This window comes from Rhinatrema bivittatum, chromosome 2 (assembly GCF_901001135.1).
Source record: "Rhinatrema bivittatum chromosome 2, aRhiBiv1.1, whole genome shotgun sequence".
NCBI classification, from domain to species: Eukaryota; Metazoa; Chordata; class Amphibia; order Gymnophiona; family Rhinatrematidae; genus Rhinatrema; species Rhinatrema bivittatum.
The window spans coordinates 511,607,371-511,625,647 of NC_042616.1; the positions used below are offsets into that span (position 1 = coordinate 511,607,371).

Sequence of the window (18,277 nt, forward strand, 5' to 3'; positions counted from 1 at the left end):
CTTGTTGGTGACATACACAGAAATGATTTTTGACTCACTGAGCTTTTACTGCCACTGACCATCACAGTTTACTCCCATCATTTGTTAGATATTTTACAGGTCGGCTCCTCATGCATCACTCAGCACTGCCTAACACTAAACAAGCAGCCTCATGCAACAGCCACTCCGTTTGGAACCTTTGTTGCAGCTCTGGTGCAAGTACTTGATGACTTGAGGCCACAAGGCTGGGGGTAAAATCTTGATGAAGGTTCCCCATGTTGAGGAGGACCAGGAGGACATATTCACCTGGTGTGCACCACAAGCTCCACCTACCAACACAGGTGAGCCAAAGTTAGCGCAACTGAGGTAAAACCAAAATACGCAGGATTTCTTAATTTGACAAGAAGCACTTAGAGACAAACAGTTACGAGGCACAGAAAGAGAGAAAGCAGAGTTGCTTACCTGTAACAGATGTTCTCTTAGGACAGCAGATTATTAGTCCTCACACATGGATGATATCATCGGATGGAGCCTGACACAGAAAACTTATGTCAAAGCTTCTGGAACTTTGACTTGGCATACTAAGCATGCCCAGCATGCCCTAATCCACATATCCACAGGGTCCCTCTTCAGTCTCATAATATAGAATTACGATAAAAATTTACAAAAACAGAGAAACCCAAATCCGTGGGGTGGTGGGCAGGTTTCATGAGGACTAACATCCTACTGTCCTAGGAGAACACCTGTTACAGGTAAGCAACTCTGCTTTCTCCTAGGACAAGCAGGATTGTAGTCCTCTGTAAGAAGATACTTTTAGGCAGCTTAGCTAGATCCCCGGAAGACTTTGTACTGCGAATAGAGAGCTATGGATTAGAACAGGTTCTAATGATTGATGAGTGTGGATCAATATATTGCATATTAATTTAAGTACAAAGATTGTACAAAGGCATGTTACTATCACATCGTTCCCAGGTCATCCTGGCAATAGGAGAGCTGGGATGGCCCCAGGGAATATCTGGTGTCTCTGGAGAGACCAAAGATTAAGACATTTGGTGTCTTTTAACACCTGGGAAGATCAAATGCTAAAGACTATTATCAATACCATTGAGCTGAAAATGAGTTAAGACATTTGGTGTCTTCTATCAAATGGGAGATCAAAAGACTAGCACTGAAATGTCTTCCTGGATAAAGTGCAAATTGAAACACCTAACTTGCAGAGGGATATATAAGGCATTGCATTTGCTTATTTTAGTTAAATGAGCTAAAAGGAACAGAGAGTGACTCCTTCCTTTTCAGAGTCCCTGGGCCCACGTCTTCCAGGTTTCTATGAACACTGGCTTATATACAAGGAGGACATATAAGGGAAGTGTTTGTTTGTGTTCTTTGTTATCTTTTGATTAATATTCTATCTTTATTTCTGTCTGTTTTCTATTTACCTGTATTGATTTATGTACAGCTTACTGTGATACTGTATTCAATTTTGATATTACTTATCTTTGCTGATTTATTATCTAGATATTTAACTTAAATTCAGTAAACTAAGTTTTGCTTTATTAAATTGTCTGTAGAGTGTTCTATGGCATAATATAAAATATACCCCCATACGGCCACCGCTCACATCCTCACATATGGGAAAATCCCTAGCTACAGGCTGCTCCCCAACACAAAAGGGGATCAACAAGAACCAACCAGGTACCAACGGGTACAATAACCACAGTGCTGTTGGTAACAGAGGGGGAGACAGCCTGAACCAAAACAATGGGCCTTAGGCAGGGAGAGAGAGATTCTATACCTCAAAGAGATTCCGAAGGACAGATTGGCTGAACCTACTGTCATGTTGGCCATCCCTATCCAGACAGTAGTGAGATGTGAATGTGTGGCGAGAGCTCCACGTCACAGCCTTGCAGATCTCCTCAACAGGAACTGCTCACAAGTAGGCCACCGACATTTACATGGCTCAGAGAATGAGCCTTGACATGACCCCCAAGATGCAGTCCGGGCTGGGCATAACAGAAGGAGATGCAGTCTGCTAGCCAATTGGAAAGTGTCCATTTTGCAACAGCAACTCCTTATCTATTCTTATCAAAGGAAATGAAAAGGTGGGTGGACTGTCTATGGATTTCTGTCCTCTCCAGATAGAAGGCTAAGGCTCTCTTGCAATCCAAACTGTGCAGGGCTTGTTCGCCTTGGTGCGAATGGGGCCTGGGAAAGAATGTTGGCAGGACAATTGACTGGTTAAGATGGAAATCCGTCACTATCTTAGGCAGGAACTTAGGTTGCGTGCACAAGACCACAAGACCATGATAAAACTTAGTATAAGGTGGATAAGTCATTAAGGCCTGGAGCTTGCTGATCCTGTGCACTGAAGTGACCACCACCAAAAATATGACCTTCCAGGTCAGGTACTTCAGGTCACAGGAGGGCAGAGGCTCAAAAAGTGGTATTTAGCTGAGCTAAAACCACACTAAGATCTCAAAACGCAGCGGGAGGCCATACAGGAGGCTTCAGTTAAAGCAGGCCCCGCAAAAAGCCTAGTTTGATGTTACCCAGGTAGATAGTCCATCAAGCTAGGTTGAGAGAACATTGCCCAAATCTCATCTTGGAGTGAGTTTCCTCACTCCGAGGGTCGTCAAATGTTCACAAGAGACCACTGTTCTGTTCGTACATCTAACATTGAATGTCAAAGGGGCCCCTAACCCCCTACACTGATACCTAACCCTCACCTCGAGTTACTAGGTGGGCCTGCCATAGGGATACAAATACCTATCTAGGGAGATGACATTATGGCCAGTCTTTCTCTCATATGTAAAATGGTAATATATATAATTATATTTAAAAACCACAAAAATTAATTAAATAATAAAACAGATACAGACCTAAGCAACACTTTAAATATAACTGATTATAAGAAAAAATTGATACAGACATAAGCAGCACATAATAAATAAAATGGTATATATATAAAAATTTATACAGGAGAGAGAAAAAGCAAAAACAACGTATTTAATAAAGACTATGGCACAATTATAAATTGTAAAAATTGATTTAAAAAGTAAATAAAAAAATATATTTTTTATTTGAATGTGTATTTTATGATTTGCATGTTTTTTACCTGTATGTGTGATATACTTTGGGGCAGATTTTCAAAGGAGTACGCTCGTAAGATACACGCATACCCCCCGAAAACCTGCCCCAAGCTCCCCCTGCGCGCGCCGAGCCTTGGGATGCGCGTAAGTCCCAGGGCTTTCCTGGGAGGGCATGTCGGGGGCATGTCATCCGGGGGCGGGGCCGCTGGCATGGTTTTGGCCCAGGGGTGTTTCGGGGCCATGGACAAGGCCTCCAAAACTGCTCCCGGGCCAGGGAATTGCGCACCGGCGGCCAGCCCGGCATACACAATTTACGCCTGCCTTGGGCAGGCGTAACTTTGCCAACAAAGGTAGGGAGGGATTTAGATAAGGCTGGGGGGGTGGAGGGAATGAAGGCAGGCTGTGCGGCTCGGCGCGCGCAGGCTACCGATTTTGTGCAGCCTTGCGCTCGCCGACTCCAGATTTAAAAAGATACGCACGCATCTATTAAAATCTGGTGTACTTTTATTTGTGCCGGTCGCGCGAACAAAAGTAAGCATGGGCGCAGTTTTTTAAAATCTACCCCTTTGTGTCTATTGGTATTCTTGTTCAGAATGAATCGCACGCAAGCCTATTTTGCATAGGCCTGGCGACACGCGCAAGCCCCAGGACACACGTATGTCCTGGGGCTTGAAAAAAGGGGCGGGGCGTGGGCATGGCCAGAGGGTTCCGTAGGGCCACTTGGCTGGTGCGGGCAATCTACGCCTGCCGGGCAGGCGCAACTTTAAAAACAAAGGTTGGGCGGGGGGGGGGGGGTTAGGTGGGGGAAGGGAGGGGAAGGTGGGGGGGGACGGGATGGAAGGAAAGTTCCCTCTGAGGCCGCTCCGATTTCGGAGCGGCCTCGGAGGGAACAGGGAAAGCCACCGGGGCTCCCCTAGGGCTCGGCGTGTGCAGATACGAACCAGGTTGGTGGAACACCGTTCACGATTAAACATTGAAACTTTATCTGCACCTATAGTTCAGCATTGTATAGATACATGGCCCAAGTATGAGGATCTTAGGTGGACTGTTATTGAGCAAGTGATGCAATCAATTAGGGGAGGAGACGATAAACTATCGGGAACAAGAATGGATTTTTAAATTAAACTCAGTAATTCCTAATGGACTTAACGAAGAACTCGATTGGTTATCTTTGTGAAGTGGTTGAGGAAGGGAGCCTGATTGGTTGTTTCTGGAGTACTAGGAGGAGTATATAAAAGGTGGGTGTGTGAGTAAGAGAATATTCCGTTGCAGTGAAAAAGAATGCTTGAAACAAGGTGGTCATGTTACAACTTCCCCTGAAGAAGAAATCTGGATATTTCGAAACAAGGCCTTGTAGGGAGGATTATCAACGGAGTTACAAGACATAATGACAAGTTAAGTAAAGACGGAGAACTTTTAAAATATTTAAGACATTGCATTTTCAACAATGAAATAAATAAAAAAATAAATGGGTAGGATATATTTTTGGTTTTGAATAAAAAAATAGGATGGTGTGGTGGAATGTCAATGATTAAATATACAAAATACAGTCCAACATTAACTCAAAGGATTTGAAGTTGATTGAAATGGTCGTTGAATGAGACTTCCACTTCATCTTTAAAAGTTATTTTTGAAGAAAAAAATAAAAATAGATATTGGTGAATTAAATAAAATATAATCAATAAGTAAATAAAAAACTTGTATCCTGTCGAGATACGATTTAATGACAATTTTGAGGGGGGTTGAATGGGTACATTGTAGTGTAAAGTTGGACAACCCCTTGAGTGGAGATTATTAATAACTTTTTTTTTTTAAATGACACGCTAAGATGCAAAATTCCAGTTCTCAATACACAGTGAAATTTTGTGGTTTACTTTTTAGGTTACATGCTTTACTGCTCAAGAACTACCGTATTTTCCGGCATATAAGACGACTGGGCGTATAAGACGACCCCCCCTTTTTTATACATATTTTTAAGAAAAAAAATAATTTTACACTCAAACAGGAGCAACCCTATCTATGAAAAGGCAACACTACAAATATTAAATCAGGCCCTAAAAACCAATACACCTCTTATTAGGAAGACAGAACTAGCAAGCAGCTATAGATCCCCACACAGAAATAATTGTAAAACTATATTAATAAGCAGAATAAATGTTTCAAAACAGCTATGAACAGAATAACATCCAACAATTAAAAACTCATAAAAACTATTAAACATTCTCCAAACAACAATAAAATATTTCAAAAAAGCAGACACATCACATAATATTAAATAATTAAAATGGCAGTCAATCAAGAAAAATAAACTTAAAAAGCCACCTTTCCTTACCCCCTCCAGCAGCTCTCCTACTCCTCTTCCATGCAGGCCGTAGCACACACCAGAAGCAGCAGTAGTGGCTAAGCTCTATACTCATGGTCCTCTTCCTTAGGGCCCATGTCTCTCACACACACACATCATACCAGTCATGCCCCCATGACCAGTTTCTGTCTCTCACACACCAATCATTTCCCAAACAGTCTTTGACACACACACCAGACACCTTCCTGAACAGTTTCTCTCATGCCATACACACACACAGGCTTCCCACTCCCATGTTCTGCTTACCGTACATATACAGGCTTCTCACTCTCATAATCACTTTCTCTGTCTCACACACACACACCAGTCTCTCTCTCCACTTGCACAGGCTTCTCATTCCCTGAATCTTCTCTCACATTCACACACACCAGTCTCTTTCTCTCACACACACCGTCACCTTATCAACCAGTATTTCTCTCATGCACGCACACACACACAGCCCTCCCACCCCCATGTTCTCTCTCACATAATCAGGCTTCTTACTCCCATGCTTTCTCACATACCCAGATTTCTCACTTCCATGCTTTTTCTCTCTCTCTCACACTCACATACACATCAGTCATCTCTCTGAGCAGTCACTTTCATTGTCTCTCACATATACACACACATGAGCTCTCTGACCAGTTTCTCTCAATCACAGACATGCTCTCAATCAAATACATTCTCTCACTTACACACAGGCTGGCTGGCTGCTTCTCTTTCTCTCACTCACTTCCTCTTCCCTCCCCCGCCCCCCAAGCACAAATAGCTGCAGCAGCCTCCTCCTCCTCCAGCCCCCGCAGGCCAAGAAAGAAGAATCCCATCGGCCGCGGGAGGCTCCTGCTGCTGTCTCCTTTCTCAATTACCGGCTGCTTCAATTGCTCGAGGGCCAATGCTGCAGCGGCCGCTGCTACTTTATCACGCGGCACGGCCTTTCTTCTTCCCGCGCACCATGTATCACTTCCTGTTCCGAGTCCGGGGGGGGAGGGGGGGGGGGAATGCAGGCGTGGGAAGAAGAAAAGGCCAGCCGCGGATGCCACAGCTTGTTTTTGTTTTTTCAGACGGTGAGACCTCATATGTACTACGGCAGGCTATTGAGCAAAAGCCCGTCAATGCCAGTAGTTTAATCGTATGGAGATAAATGCAGTATTGCACCGTCTAAGCATTTATAATCATTGATCTCACAGTCTATTGTATTGTACTGACACGTTGTGTCCGTTACTGATATTGTATAGGCAGTAAGTAGGGTAAACACTTATCGTAGCAGGTTATGCAGTGAGGGTGTATCGCTGGCGAATTGGCCAATTCGCCAGCGATACACCCTCACTGCATAACCCTCACTGCATAACCTGCTACGATAAGTGTTTACCCTACTTACTGCCTATACAATATCAGTAACGGACACAACGTGTCAGTACAATACAATACAATACAATACAATACAAAACTGATATTGTATAGGCAGTAAGTAGGGTAAACACTTATCGTAGCAGGTTATGCAGTGAGGGTGTATCGCTGGCGAATTGGCCAATTCGCCAGCGATACACCCTCACTGCATAACCCTCACTGCATAACCTGCTACGATAAGTGTTTACCCTACTTACTGCCTATACAATATCAGTAACGGACACAACGTGTCAGTACAATACAATAGACTGTGAGATCAATGATTATAAATGCTTAGACGGTGCAATACTGCATTTATCTCCATACGATTAAACTACTGGCATTGACGGGCTTTTGCTCAATAGCCTGCCGTAGTACATATGAGGTCTCACCGTCTGTTAATTACACAGGCTTCGGTAAATTCTGATGGTAGAATATGATGATTGTTTGAATATTGACTTGAAGAATTCATCATAATATCAACAGTTCTAAATTCATACGTGTTTTTGTTTTTTGGCACCGCTGCTGTTCCCGCTGGGCTTGAACGTGCCGATAGCCCAGCGGCAACGGCAGCAGGGAAGGAAGAGCAGCGGGAGAGACCAGGAGCACGCGACACACAGGTGAGAAGAGCTGCCCTATAAGACGATACCCGGCGTATAAGACGACCCCCGACTTTCGAGAAGATTTTCAGGGGTTAAAAAGTAGTCTTATACGCCGGAAAATACGGTATTCAATTTCCGACTGTTTGACACGTATGATTTTCTAAAGTATATAGTAAATTCAATAATTGTTCAGACCAGTTTGCAATATCCCCCTTTAATAAAATAAAAAAAATTTGTCATTGTTTTAACTTTGGATATATTGTCTCGATAGGTTTCCATTCTGAATAAGAATACCAATAGACACAAAGTATATCACGCATACAGGTAAAAAACATGCAAATCATAAAATACACATTCAAATAAAAAAGATATTTTTAATTAACTTTTTAAATCAATTTTTACAATTTTTCAATTCTTAATTTATAATTGTGCTATAGTCTTTATTAAATATGTTTTTTTTGCTTTTTCTGTTGCTTATACAATTTTTTATATATATCATTTTATTTATTATGTGCCACTTATGTCTGTATCAATTTTTTCTTATAATCAGTTATATTTAACATGTGTTGCTTAGGTCTGTATCTGTTTTATTGTTTTATTATTTAATTAATTTTTGTGGTTATTAACTATAATTATATATATATTAGCATTTACATATCTTTTATATTATTTATATGCCTACTATTTATATGTTTTTTATATCTTATCTCAAAAATATGCTTACATTTTGTAGCCACTGAAGCAGCTCCCCCCAAAAAAGGGGGTGAAACTCGGCCAGAGTCGGGCAATTATTGAGTAACTTGTCTCCATTACAATAAAGCAACTTTTTGGATCTATCCTCTTTTTGTTACCCTCACAGCATTGATAGATTGTCCTAGTTGCTGCTTTCTGTGACCTGTATAGGGAGCAGAACTGAGTCACCTTCCTGTTGCAGGGGTCACAAACAAGTCCCCATCCGGGCTTCCCCAGAGGCGGAAGATCCGGTTTGCTACCCCCGATCCAGAGACCACTCGTAGGGTTTGAAGGCACAATTCAGTCTGTCCGCTATCACATTTTCCATTCCAGCCAGATGCATGGCCCTGAGTCCCATCCCTTCGGACAGGGCCCAGGATCAGATCTAGACCGCTTCCTGGCACAGGAGGTACGGACCTGTGCCTCCCTGCTTGTTGACATACAACATAGCAACTTGTTTGTCTGTTTGTATCAGGATAATTTTGCTGGACAGCCAATCTTTGAAAGCCCATAGCATGTACCTGATTGCCTGGAGCTCCAGGAAGCTGATTTGACACCGTGCTTCCTGGGCGGACCATAAGCCCTGGGTGCAGAGCCCCTCCTACATGAGCTCCCCACCCAAAAGAGGATGCATCTGTGGTTAGGACAATTTGGGTAGGGTTTTTTTGGAAAGATATTCCCCGTTTCAAATTTGAGAAAGTCCACCACCAGGACAAAGAGTCCCGGAGAAGTGGAGTGACTCGGATGCGAGCCTGGAGGTTCTGCGTGGCCTGGAACCACTGCAATCTCAGGGTCCATTGGGCTCTGCCCATGTGTAAGCATGCCAAGGGAATAAAATGGACGGTTGTGACCATGTGGCCCAACAGCCATGTGCCGAGCTGAAACCTGCTGGCTCTGTTGAATCACCGCCACTATGGACACCAAGGTGACTGCCCTGGACCTCAGCAGGAGGGCTTTTGCCTAAGCCGTATCTAGCGGAGCTCCTATGAAGTCCAATGAAAGTATCAGGCCGAGGATGGGACTTTGAGTAGTTGATGTCAAACCGTTTGGTCCTTTTCTGCGGCAGAGGCACAAAAGAACCCTGTTGTATGCTGCCTAATATAATATCAGATTTTATTCCTGCCTCTCTCTGTGCAGGGACTGGGAGCCTCAGCTGGTGAAGCGGCAGGTACGCACCCACGGATCAGAGCAGGAGCAGCGGCATTGTTACTATGGATCAGAATATGAGAGGAAGAGGCCGCGTGCTTTAGAAACCACAATCGCAACTAAAGAAGATTAAAAAAAAAAAAAAAAAAAAAGTTGAGAGAGCGCGCGGGCGGGGGGCAAGGAAAACAAGGGGTGAGAAAGGGAAGAACAATGAAGAGCGATGAAAGAGAGGAAAAAAGAAAGGAAGAAACAGGGGAGGGAAAACACAACTCAAGTGAGGAAGGAGTAATCCAGCATTTTCTGGCACACATGATAGTGACAGAAATGACTTAACAGGCGCGGGTGCTTCTTACTTGTATGCAGATGGCAACTGTAAGGTGAGATGAAGCAAGCAGGGCGAGACCTCTAGGGCAGTGCCAGCATGCCTGGCTGAGGGTAGTCCTGATCACCACTGGTGCCACCTAACTGCAGGCGGAGGAGCACGAGTGCTCATGTGACTTATTCTGGCATTATCATGGGCGCCAGAAAATAAGTGAATCCTGCACCCAACCAATCTCAGCATGGGGGAACAGCTCAAAGATTCCAGGTTTGCTGACAAACCCTGGAGAGGGAGCACGCTGCCCATCCCGTCACCACTGCTCTCTGATGAGCCTGGGTAAAATGAAAGGGGTTTGGGAAATTTAGTCAAGATGCCAAAAGATGGAAAAGAAATTTGGGAGACACTGGTTTAAAGTACTTCACAAACATAATATATGACTATTACTACCTACTTATATCTCAATGTTGCTGCAAGTAGTGTGGAAATTTTCTACTGGGGGAAGGAGAGTCTAGGGAATATTTTTATGGAGGGGGGGGTAGGTATAGGCTGTGGTGTTATATTCAGATGTGCGATTGTTCTCTTATATGCTTGCTTGAGCTATGTGATTTTATGGATTCTGAAATTCGTTCTGAGTGCTATGCAGGAGGACGGGCAAGAAAAGTAAAGTAATGAAATGAAATTTCAGGATCATCACCTGAACCACAGAGTTATATGGATGTTGCAGGCGGACACCACAGATCCTGGTCAGCAGAGATCACTCTCCAACCAGCAAGGGCTGTGCAAACCTCTTCACCAGATTAACAATGTGACTTCACACCTGATCAGGGATCACCAGCCATGAGGCACTGTGTGCTGACCCCACCACTACACTACATGCAGATCTCACTAAAGCCCGCCACACACACACACCTGCGGCACCTTCCCACCCGGGGGGGGGGGGGGGGGGGGGGCTAGGGGGAACCATCAGTACGAAATGAGCATAAAGCAGCTTTTTTATTCTCTCAGCTGAACCTTCACCTACCATTGCTGTTCAGGGTTTTCATGATAACTTCCATCTGTGCAAACTCATAATTATAGTCTGGTTCTGAGGAAGCTTCACTAGCTGCATCCAGGTCGTGCTCAGACAAGCTTGCTTCCTTCTCAAATTCTTTCAGCCAATCGCGTCGCTTCCGCTTGGGAAGATTGAGTCTATTGATTAAAGGGCAATAACAACAGCAAAATATACTTTTGTACTATTTTTATACAAAAAGGTAACCCAGGTTTCATTAACCTTCACCAGTCTACAGACTGAACTCAAAACATTACCTAAAATAGTGGTTGTTTCCCCAGAGGATTCTATCTCCATGCCACAGCTGAGTGGCGGAACATACCAACGTGCCATTTACACAAGTCCTGGAAAAGAGAACAGGAAATAGCTCTTAGAAAATCACACACACAATTCTCAATTACCATTCTTTTTTTTTTACACTAATACAAAGGGGATGAAACACGCTGCAACGCTTTCCCCGGTCATTACAATTGCGGGGGACTGGGCATTTCAATGCGGTCATTCACTGTACAGACCCGCGTCATCACTCGTTTCCCTGGTTCCAGAAACTGGGGGGGTCACAGCACGCCAGCTGCGAACAGCCTGAGCACAGAGTCATCATGCGAGCTAGCCAGCCAGACCCCAACCCCCACCCTCGCTAACACACCATTTCCTAGGGCTGCTTTTGACCTGAAAAGGGATTAGGTACAGCAGTTCAAAGAACCCCCCCCCCCCCCCCTCTGGAAGCTACAATAGAGCTGCGGCATTCAGAGCCCTCCATGCAATGAATTCACAAAGGAACCAATTACAGTGGCAAGGCCTGGGAACATTCCGATGTCGGAATGCCTCGTCCTGTGCATGGAAAGATTGCTGTCTGCGTTCTGTAGAGTGCAGAGGCACGAAAATGCCCCCCCCCCCCCCCAAAAAAAAAGATCTATTTATGTTGCTAGTTCAATCTTCAGACAGTCTTCAAAAGCGAACGGTCAGGTTACTGTCTTTGTGAGTTTCTCCCGGTCTGAGAAAGCCATTCCGTGGGCTGGTTTAGCTAAGAATTAACCTCTTTCCCCTTCTTAGTCCCCTCACTCAACTGACAAGAGGTGATCGTCGTAGAGTGGCTAGCAGTTTCTTATAGATGACATGTACTATGGAAAGAGACAAAGACAAATGCAATGCTTTGTTTTTTTTTCACCATCTTACTAATGAAATATTGGAAGAGTTCCCAGATGAAATGGTGCAGAATATTGGGGGGGGGGGGGGGGGGATGTTCTATGCATTCACCTTTCCTTCAAAAGAAATGCTTGAACCGTGGTGATAACATGAGAAAGTGTTATAACACCAATAGGCTTCCAAATTGGCCAGATAAATTTATACCTGGCTAAAACATATCTGGCTAACTCGGAAGTGGGGGTGGGGGCGTTCTGGGCTGGAGTCAGCTATCCAGCTAAATTAGCCAGAGAAAGGCAGGCTCTCAGTGTTATCTGCCTAATATAGCTGGAAGGCTTTAGCACAGCTGACGAGAAGTCTAAAGTTAGCTAGATAAACTCATTTGGCTCACTTTCAGATAAGTTGGGGATATTTAACAGTGTCAACACAGCTGAAAATCCCTGCAAAACTAGCCAGATATGTTTATACAGTTAACTCTGCTTAGCTGGCCAGTGGCTGAATGTGGACCTCACAGAATATGGAAGTATAAGAAAAAAATGCAAAAAAAAAAAAAGTTTTTGCTTCATATTCTGCTTTAAAATGGTTGATCTCACACTTATACCACAAGTATGTTATGACAGGTATACTAAAATTGTCCATTCTTGTGATGTGTCAGTGTCCTCGCCAAATAAAATTGACCCACTGACAAAAAAAATGATCTTACGGCACCAACTTCAGATTTTCCAAAGCATAAAAGACAGAAAGGGAAAAAACATCTTCAGATGTCCTCTCCTCCCCTTTGCCAGACACATTCACTTATTCTTGTCAGCCAAAACGACTGACTTCTAGCTCTGTACATCTATCTTCACCAGATGGAACACCATCTGTCCAAAATTATATGCAGTGCTTTAGTTTATTAGCCAAAAAGCAATGTGAAACTGAAAATCTATTTTACAGAGTCTACAACGAAGGTAGAAAGATAAACAATGCACATCCCTTCCAACCTTATTTACCATCTATAAACAGCAGGTTCAAGCCCAATACAAAGGAACAAGCACCGTTCACTCTACCCTTACGACTGAAATTTGTGTGGAGGCAGGTTTTACTGCCAAGGTGCATCAATATAGCACCGTATGCAGGACCACTGCTAACGTTTTTGCTGCCCTGTGCAAACAAGTACTGTACTCCCACCCACCTTCCAGTCTCTGTCCTGGACCAACCAAAAAAAAAAAGCCCAGCTCCCTCCAGCCAAAGAAACTTTAAAAACTGACACTTCCCCCAACCTCCAGGTATTCATCCCCTGCCTGGGAATCCATGGTCAATGCAAGGGAATTAAATGCCCTAGGCGAGCCTTATAGCCTTGAATAACACACTCTTTCTCCCGACCCGCTCCACACTCACAGTTAAGAGTTATGCATTTATAATAATGTCTTACATGAAAAATATCAAAATATAGTCTTCTGAGGTAAAAATATCACTTACATTATATTACATTTACATGCCCTGCTGTGATGCCAACCAGAAACCCCTGCAGAAAAGACACTAGGAACCCATATGGTATTAGGCCTATTGTGATGTGTGGGCTTAATCCTCCAAAAGCCCTAAACCCCTAAGACATTTCCTATTAGGAAAAACATAAATATACCATCACCAAATACAGAATAGAACATTTATAAAATAGAAATACAAATGTGCCGACAAAACTGAACTGGAAAAACAGAAATATCGCCATTCCATCAAGAAATATAATAAATACATATTTATAATAGTAAAAACATACTAATAAAAATATTTAAAAAACAGCTGATAAATAAAAAATTGAATAATTAGAAACTCATACACAATTTTTAAAAAATGCCCCAAACACTAAAAATATTTCAAAACAGCAGAATCAACAAACACCTGAAAAAATGTATTTTATTTATTTATTTATTATTTTTATATACCGACATTCGATCTCAATTGAGATATCACACCGGTTTACATTCAGGTACTGTGGGTATTTCTCTATCCCCAGAGGGCTTACAATCTAAGTTTTTTGTTCCTGAGGCAATGGAGGGTAAAGTGACTTGCCCAAGGTCACAAGGAGCGACAGCAGGACTCGAACCCTGGTCTCCTGGTTCACAGTCCACTGCTCTAACCACTAGGCTATTTCTAACTAAAAAGGATTTTAAAAATTCACTCTATCCATACCTGGAAACTTTTAATTTCCAGTCATCCTGAGATTGTCATGGATTAGTGGGAGTGGGTGCACAAAATTTCTCCTCTTTTATATATCTCTATATACATATATTTATCTATCTATCTATTTATTTATTTAACACTTTTTTATACCGACCTTCATAGTAATAACCATATCGGATCGGTTTACATAGAACAAGGGTATAACTGAAGCAATAAATAAAGTAATTAACAATAGAAGTGAATAAGGCAAAGTTACATTTAACAAGGAGTAAAAACTTGGAAGCTTAAATAGCTGGAAGAAAGGTAAAGGCAGGAGGTAATTGTAACATAATACAATAAAGAATATGAGTTAAAGCTTAAGGTGCTTTAACCTGGAAGTGCCAGAGTCCATCGTTCGAGAGGATAGAAGACCATACGTCCAGGTGAGAATAATGACGACTAGTGATTGTCTGGAGGATCATCGAAGGCTTGGTGAAAGAGCCACGTCTTGAGTTTTTTCCTGAACGTTATGGGATCCAACACACACACACACACACCCACACCCACCCACAAAACCCAGGTAGGCTCCCATTTTCTCTCTCACAACACACAACCCAAGCAGGCTCCCATTTTCTCTCTCTCTCTCTCTCTCTCTCAAACATAACCCAGACAGGTTCCCATTCACACCCACCCAAATCCTAAGCAGGCTCCCATGTATACATGTGCACATACACATCCTCTCCATCCATCCCAGGCAGGCTCCCATTCACACCCCCCCCCCCCATTCCAGACAGGCTCCCATTCTCACACACACATATACACTCATCCAAGGCAGGCTTCCAGTCATATACACACACATTCCAGGCAGACTCCCATTCACACACACATACTAACCAGTTCCAGGCATGCTACTATTCACACGGACACACACACACACACACCCCCCCCCCCCCCCAGGTAGGCTCCCATTTTCTCTCTCTCTCTCTCTCTCTCAAACATAACCCAGACAGGTTCCCATTCACACCCACCCAAATCCTAAGCAGGCTCCCATGTATACATGTGCACATACACATCCTCTCCATCCATCCCAGGCAGGCTCCCATTCACACCCCCCCCCCCATTCCAGACAGGCTCCCATTCTCACACACACATATACACTCATCCAAGGCAGGCTTCCAGTCATATACACACACATTCCAGGCAGACTCCCATTCACACACACATACTAACCAGTTCCAGGCATGCTACTATTTACACGGACACACACACACACACACACACACATGCAATCTAGGCAGGAAGGGTCTACGGGGACTTTTATTTCTCTTATGCTGCTGCCATCCTGTGCCTCCATCGTTGTGGAGAGAAGTTGCTGTAGAGCTGAGCCTGTTCTATGGCTCCTTCTCTGTGCCGGTCCTGCAGTATTCAACACTCGTGGTGCTAGCAATTCCTGAATGCTCATCTCATGATGCAGGAGATGAGCATACAGGAAGTGCTAGCACCACAAGTGTTAAATACCGCAGGGCCAGACACACAAGGAGGAGCTGTGGGACATGCTTCCTCTTCTCAGTCACGGCATGCAGGCCTCTTGCTACTTCTGCTGCCGGTGGGATTGGGTCCACCGGTAGCCACACAGGCCTTTCCCTGCCAATGCCCTGTGCAATTGCATGGTTTGCATACCCATGGCGCCGGGTCTGACATTATGTACTGTACGTGGAGGCTACTGAAGTTAATCTTGTTAATCTGGTGGGTTCCCAATTTGCAGCACTGTATCTTAATAAACTAGTGGATCCCAACATGAATGCTCACTGGGAATAATCAACCAAAAAACTCAGGAATCAAAAAATGGCCAAACCCCCCCCCCCCCAAAACAAAACCCACAGAGTGTGCTATGGACTTTAAACACCTTGCTCCTCACATTTACACTAGGAAACCTGTGAAAACAATACCACAAAATTTTGCTTTCAGTTTTGAAGACATTAAATTTTGGACCAGGTGCTGTGCTCCAGAAGAAAAAGAACCCTGAATGGAAAAGTTTCCGAGCCACTGGATTGCTCTGTACGTTCTATGATCACCAGATAGAGAGCACAACAAATAAGAATCAGGGAGAACAGTATAAATAAAGCTGTGGGAGATTTAAAAAAAAAAAAAAAAAAGGAACCCCCCCCCTACCCACCCATTGGACAGGGTCTCTGGAGGCGGGGCTCTGAGGAGGAACGACAGAGCTCCATCCAAGGCATAGCTGGATTTGGAAATTCACATGAAGGGAGTAGATAACCAGAAGAGAGACTGGTCGGGAGAAGAAAGTTGACTGGTTCTGCTGCTGACCTCTGGGGAGGAAAGAGGTTTACTGGCTGTAACAGAAAGATGAATATGAATTGTCTACAGAGCTGAAGGTTGGACTGCTGGGCTACCCCTGGCTTGTACTGCATGGCCCGAGAGAGAGATGGAAAAGTGGCCAGGGGATTTCCTCCATCTTAATTTGACTAAAGACAGTGTCTATAGAGGCAAGAGAAAACTGAAACATTGGGGCAAGAAGCCTTTCAAATCCTAAGTGAAGGTGCAAACCTTACTTTCATTCTGACTGAACTGTTGCAGGGACTGTTTAAAGGGCTGGGTGCCGAAATATCAAGCAGTACTTTGCTTGAATAAAGTTTGCCAGGTAGCACTGAGATTCTTTCCCTGTACGGATCTCATTTTTTGCTGTCCAAACACCTGGCAGATAAGTTAGAAGTCCTCCTCTTTGACAGTGCAAGGCCCCTCTCTTTTCTCATTCATCCAACCTCTCATGGGGGCCTTCTCCTCAACCACACCCGTTGCAGACTGACTTCCATTTCTGCTGACAGAGTACAGACACAAGCTCACCCAACACTTCATACAACACAATGCTGAGGAACTACTGGTTTTCCCCTAAACAGTTTCTGTTTACAGATTGGCAAGAATGGCACACCAGGTTCTTTTATTATTATTACTACTACTACTTATACATTCCAATGAAATGCAGTTAGTTTGTCGGAGAAAGAAAATCTGGTTGGTCAGTCTAACATGAGGCAGGCCACAGCTGGTTCACACATGCCTGAAACTTACAAAAGCAAACTGTCATGTCACAGCACAGGCAAGCTTTGCAACGTCCTGTCCTACTTACCGGGCATTTTCTTTGGGTAGAAGAGTAATATCATCACAGGATAAGACGTCGATTACACAGTGCTCAGGCTGAATTCCGATCCCACACAGTTGTATATCCTGAGAGGTGTCTGCACCAATCTTCGTGTGATCCTGAGAAAAGGGGTATTAGGAGCACAATACTGGGAGTCAAAGACTTGGTATTATCCTTCCTTGGCTTTCTTAATCACCTGATAAATGTCAAGTCACAAGCAGTGGAGAAGGCGGTTAAGAACCAGCCTCAAAGGAAACTTAGAAGCCAGCCTCCTATTGTGATACTGCTGTAAGCAATACCCCAGTAGCAGCCCGTATTTCTGGCCCAAGCTTCCAGGCACCGAGGCACTATCTATGTGGGGGAGGGAAGAATGGCTACCGCTAAGTGCGAGACAACCAGACCACTGCCTACTGGCCTGTGGCTGCAGGAAAGGATCCTCTTATTCGTCCCTGAGATTAAACTTTTAATTCCTTGCAGAGATCTCAGGCAGCGTAATAGATATTGGAAGATGTTGACATTTGTCTCCCCCAGTCTGCCCGGGTTCCCCTGCCTGAGAACATGTCAAAGTCTCACTGCCATTTCATGCTCACTGCCCTCACCTCCTCCTCTTCTTCTTGGAAGCTCGATGCAGCCGTACTGGCGTTCTGTGCACACTGGGCTTTGTCCTCTCCCCACTTTTTGGACTTCTGGCCTTTGAACTCAATTCAGAGTTTTTAATTTGGTTTATATTCTGCTTTTCAGGCACTCCAAAGTATTCTAATCTAGGACTTCTGATCCCACCCTCTTCCTTACTGAGGCTGAGATAGGGCAATGATAGAAAGGCAGAGAACCGGAATCCTCAAAGTGTGTTAGAATGCTGGTTAAAAGGCCATGACCAGACACTACCCCAAGCAACCGCACAGGAAATCCAGGTTCAGACTTCTCTTTTGGCAGTGGATTACTAGGGGTTCCAGGAGGCACAGCTGCACCCCAAGAGCATGGCATTCCCCATTCCTGCTTTCTAGAGCTGAGGAGTAATGGATGCAGACTCTATCGCTGCACTTGCCTATTCACGGCTTCCGATAGCTATCTTATTTAAGAGGTTGTCTTCACTGAAGGTTAGCACTGAATATTCTGGTTAAGTTAGCCAGAGAGGTGTATCTGACTAACTTAACTAGCCACTCCCTGGCTGAATATCGGCCCCAAGAAGTCTGTAC

At 44.0% G+C, this 18,277-nt stretch overlaps 1 protein-coding gene across 7 annotated transcripts in view; it reads right to left on the reverse strand.

The window, feature by feature from the left end:
- KIF13A (kinesin family member 13A) overlaps positions 1-18,277 on the reverse strand; it is a 374,589-nt gene that overhangs the window by 107,359 nt on the left and 248,953 nt on the right. For 4 of the 7 annotated variants that reach the window (XM_029590723.1, XM_029590721.1, XM_029590724.1 and 1 more), the window contains exons 14-17: positions 17,070-17,200; positions 10,897-10,983; positions 10,613-10,779; positions 177-308 (exon numbers count right to left, since the gene is read on the reverse strand). In XM_029590723.1, the coding sequence (XP_029446583.1) occupies positions 177-308; positions 10,613-10,779; positions 10,897-10,983; positions 17,070-17,200 (517 nt within the window). The remainder of the gene's footprint in view (positions 1-176; positions 309-10,612; positions 10,780-10,896; positions 10,984-17,069; positions 17,201-18,277) is intronic. The other 3 variants (XM_029590726.1, XM_029590727.1, XM_029590725.1) reach the window with 1 other exon arrangement.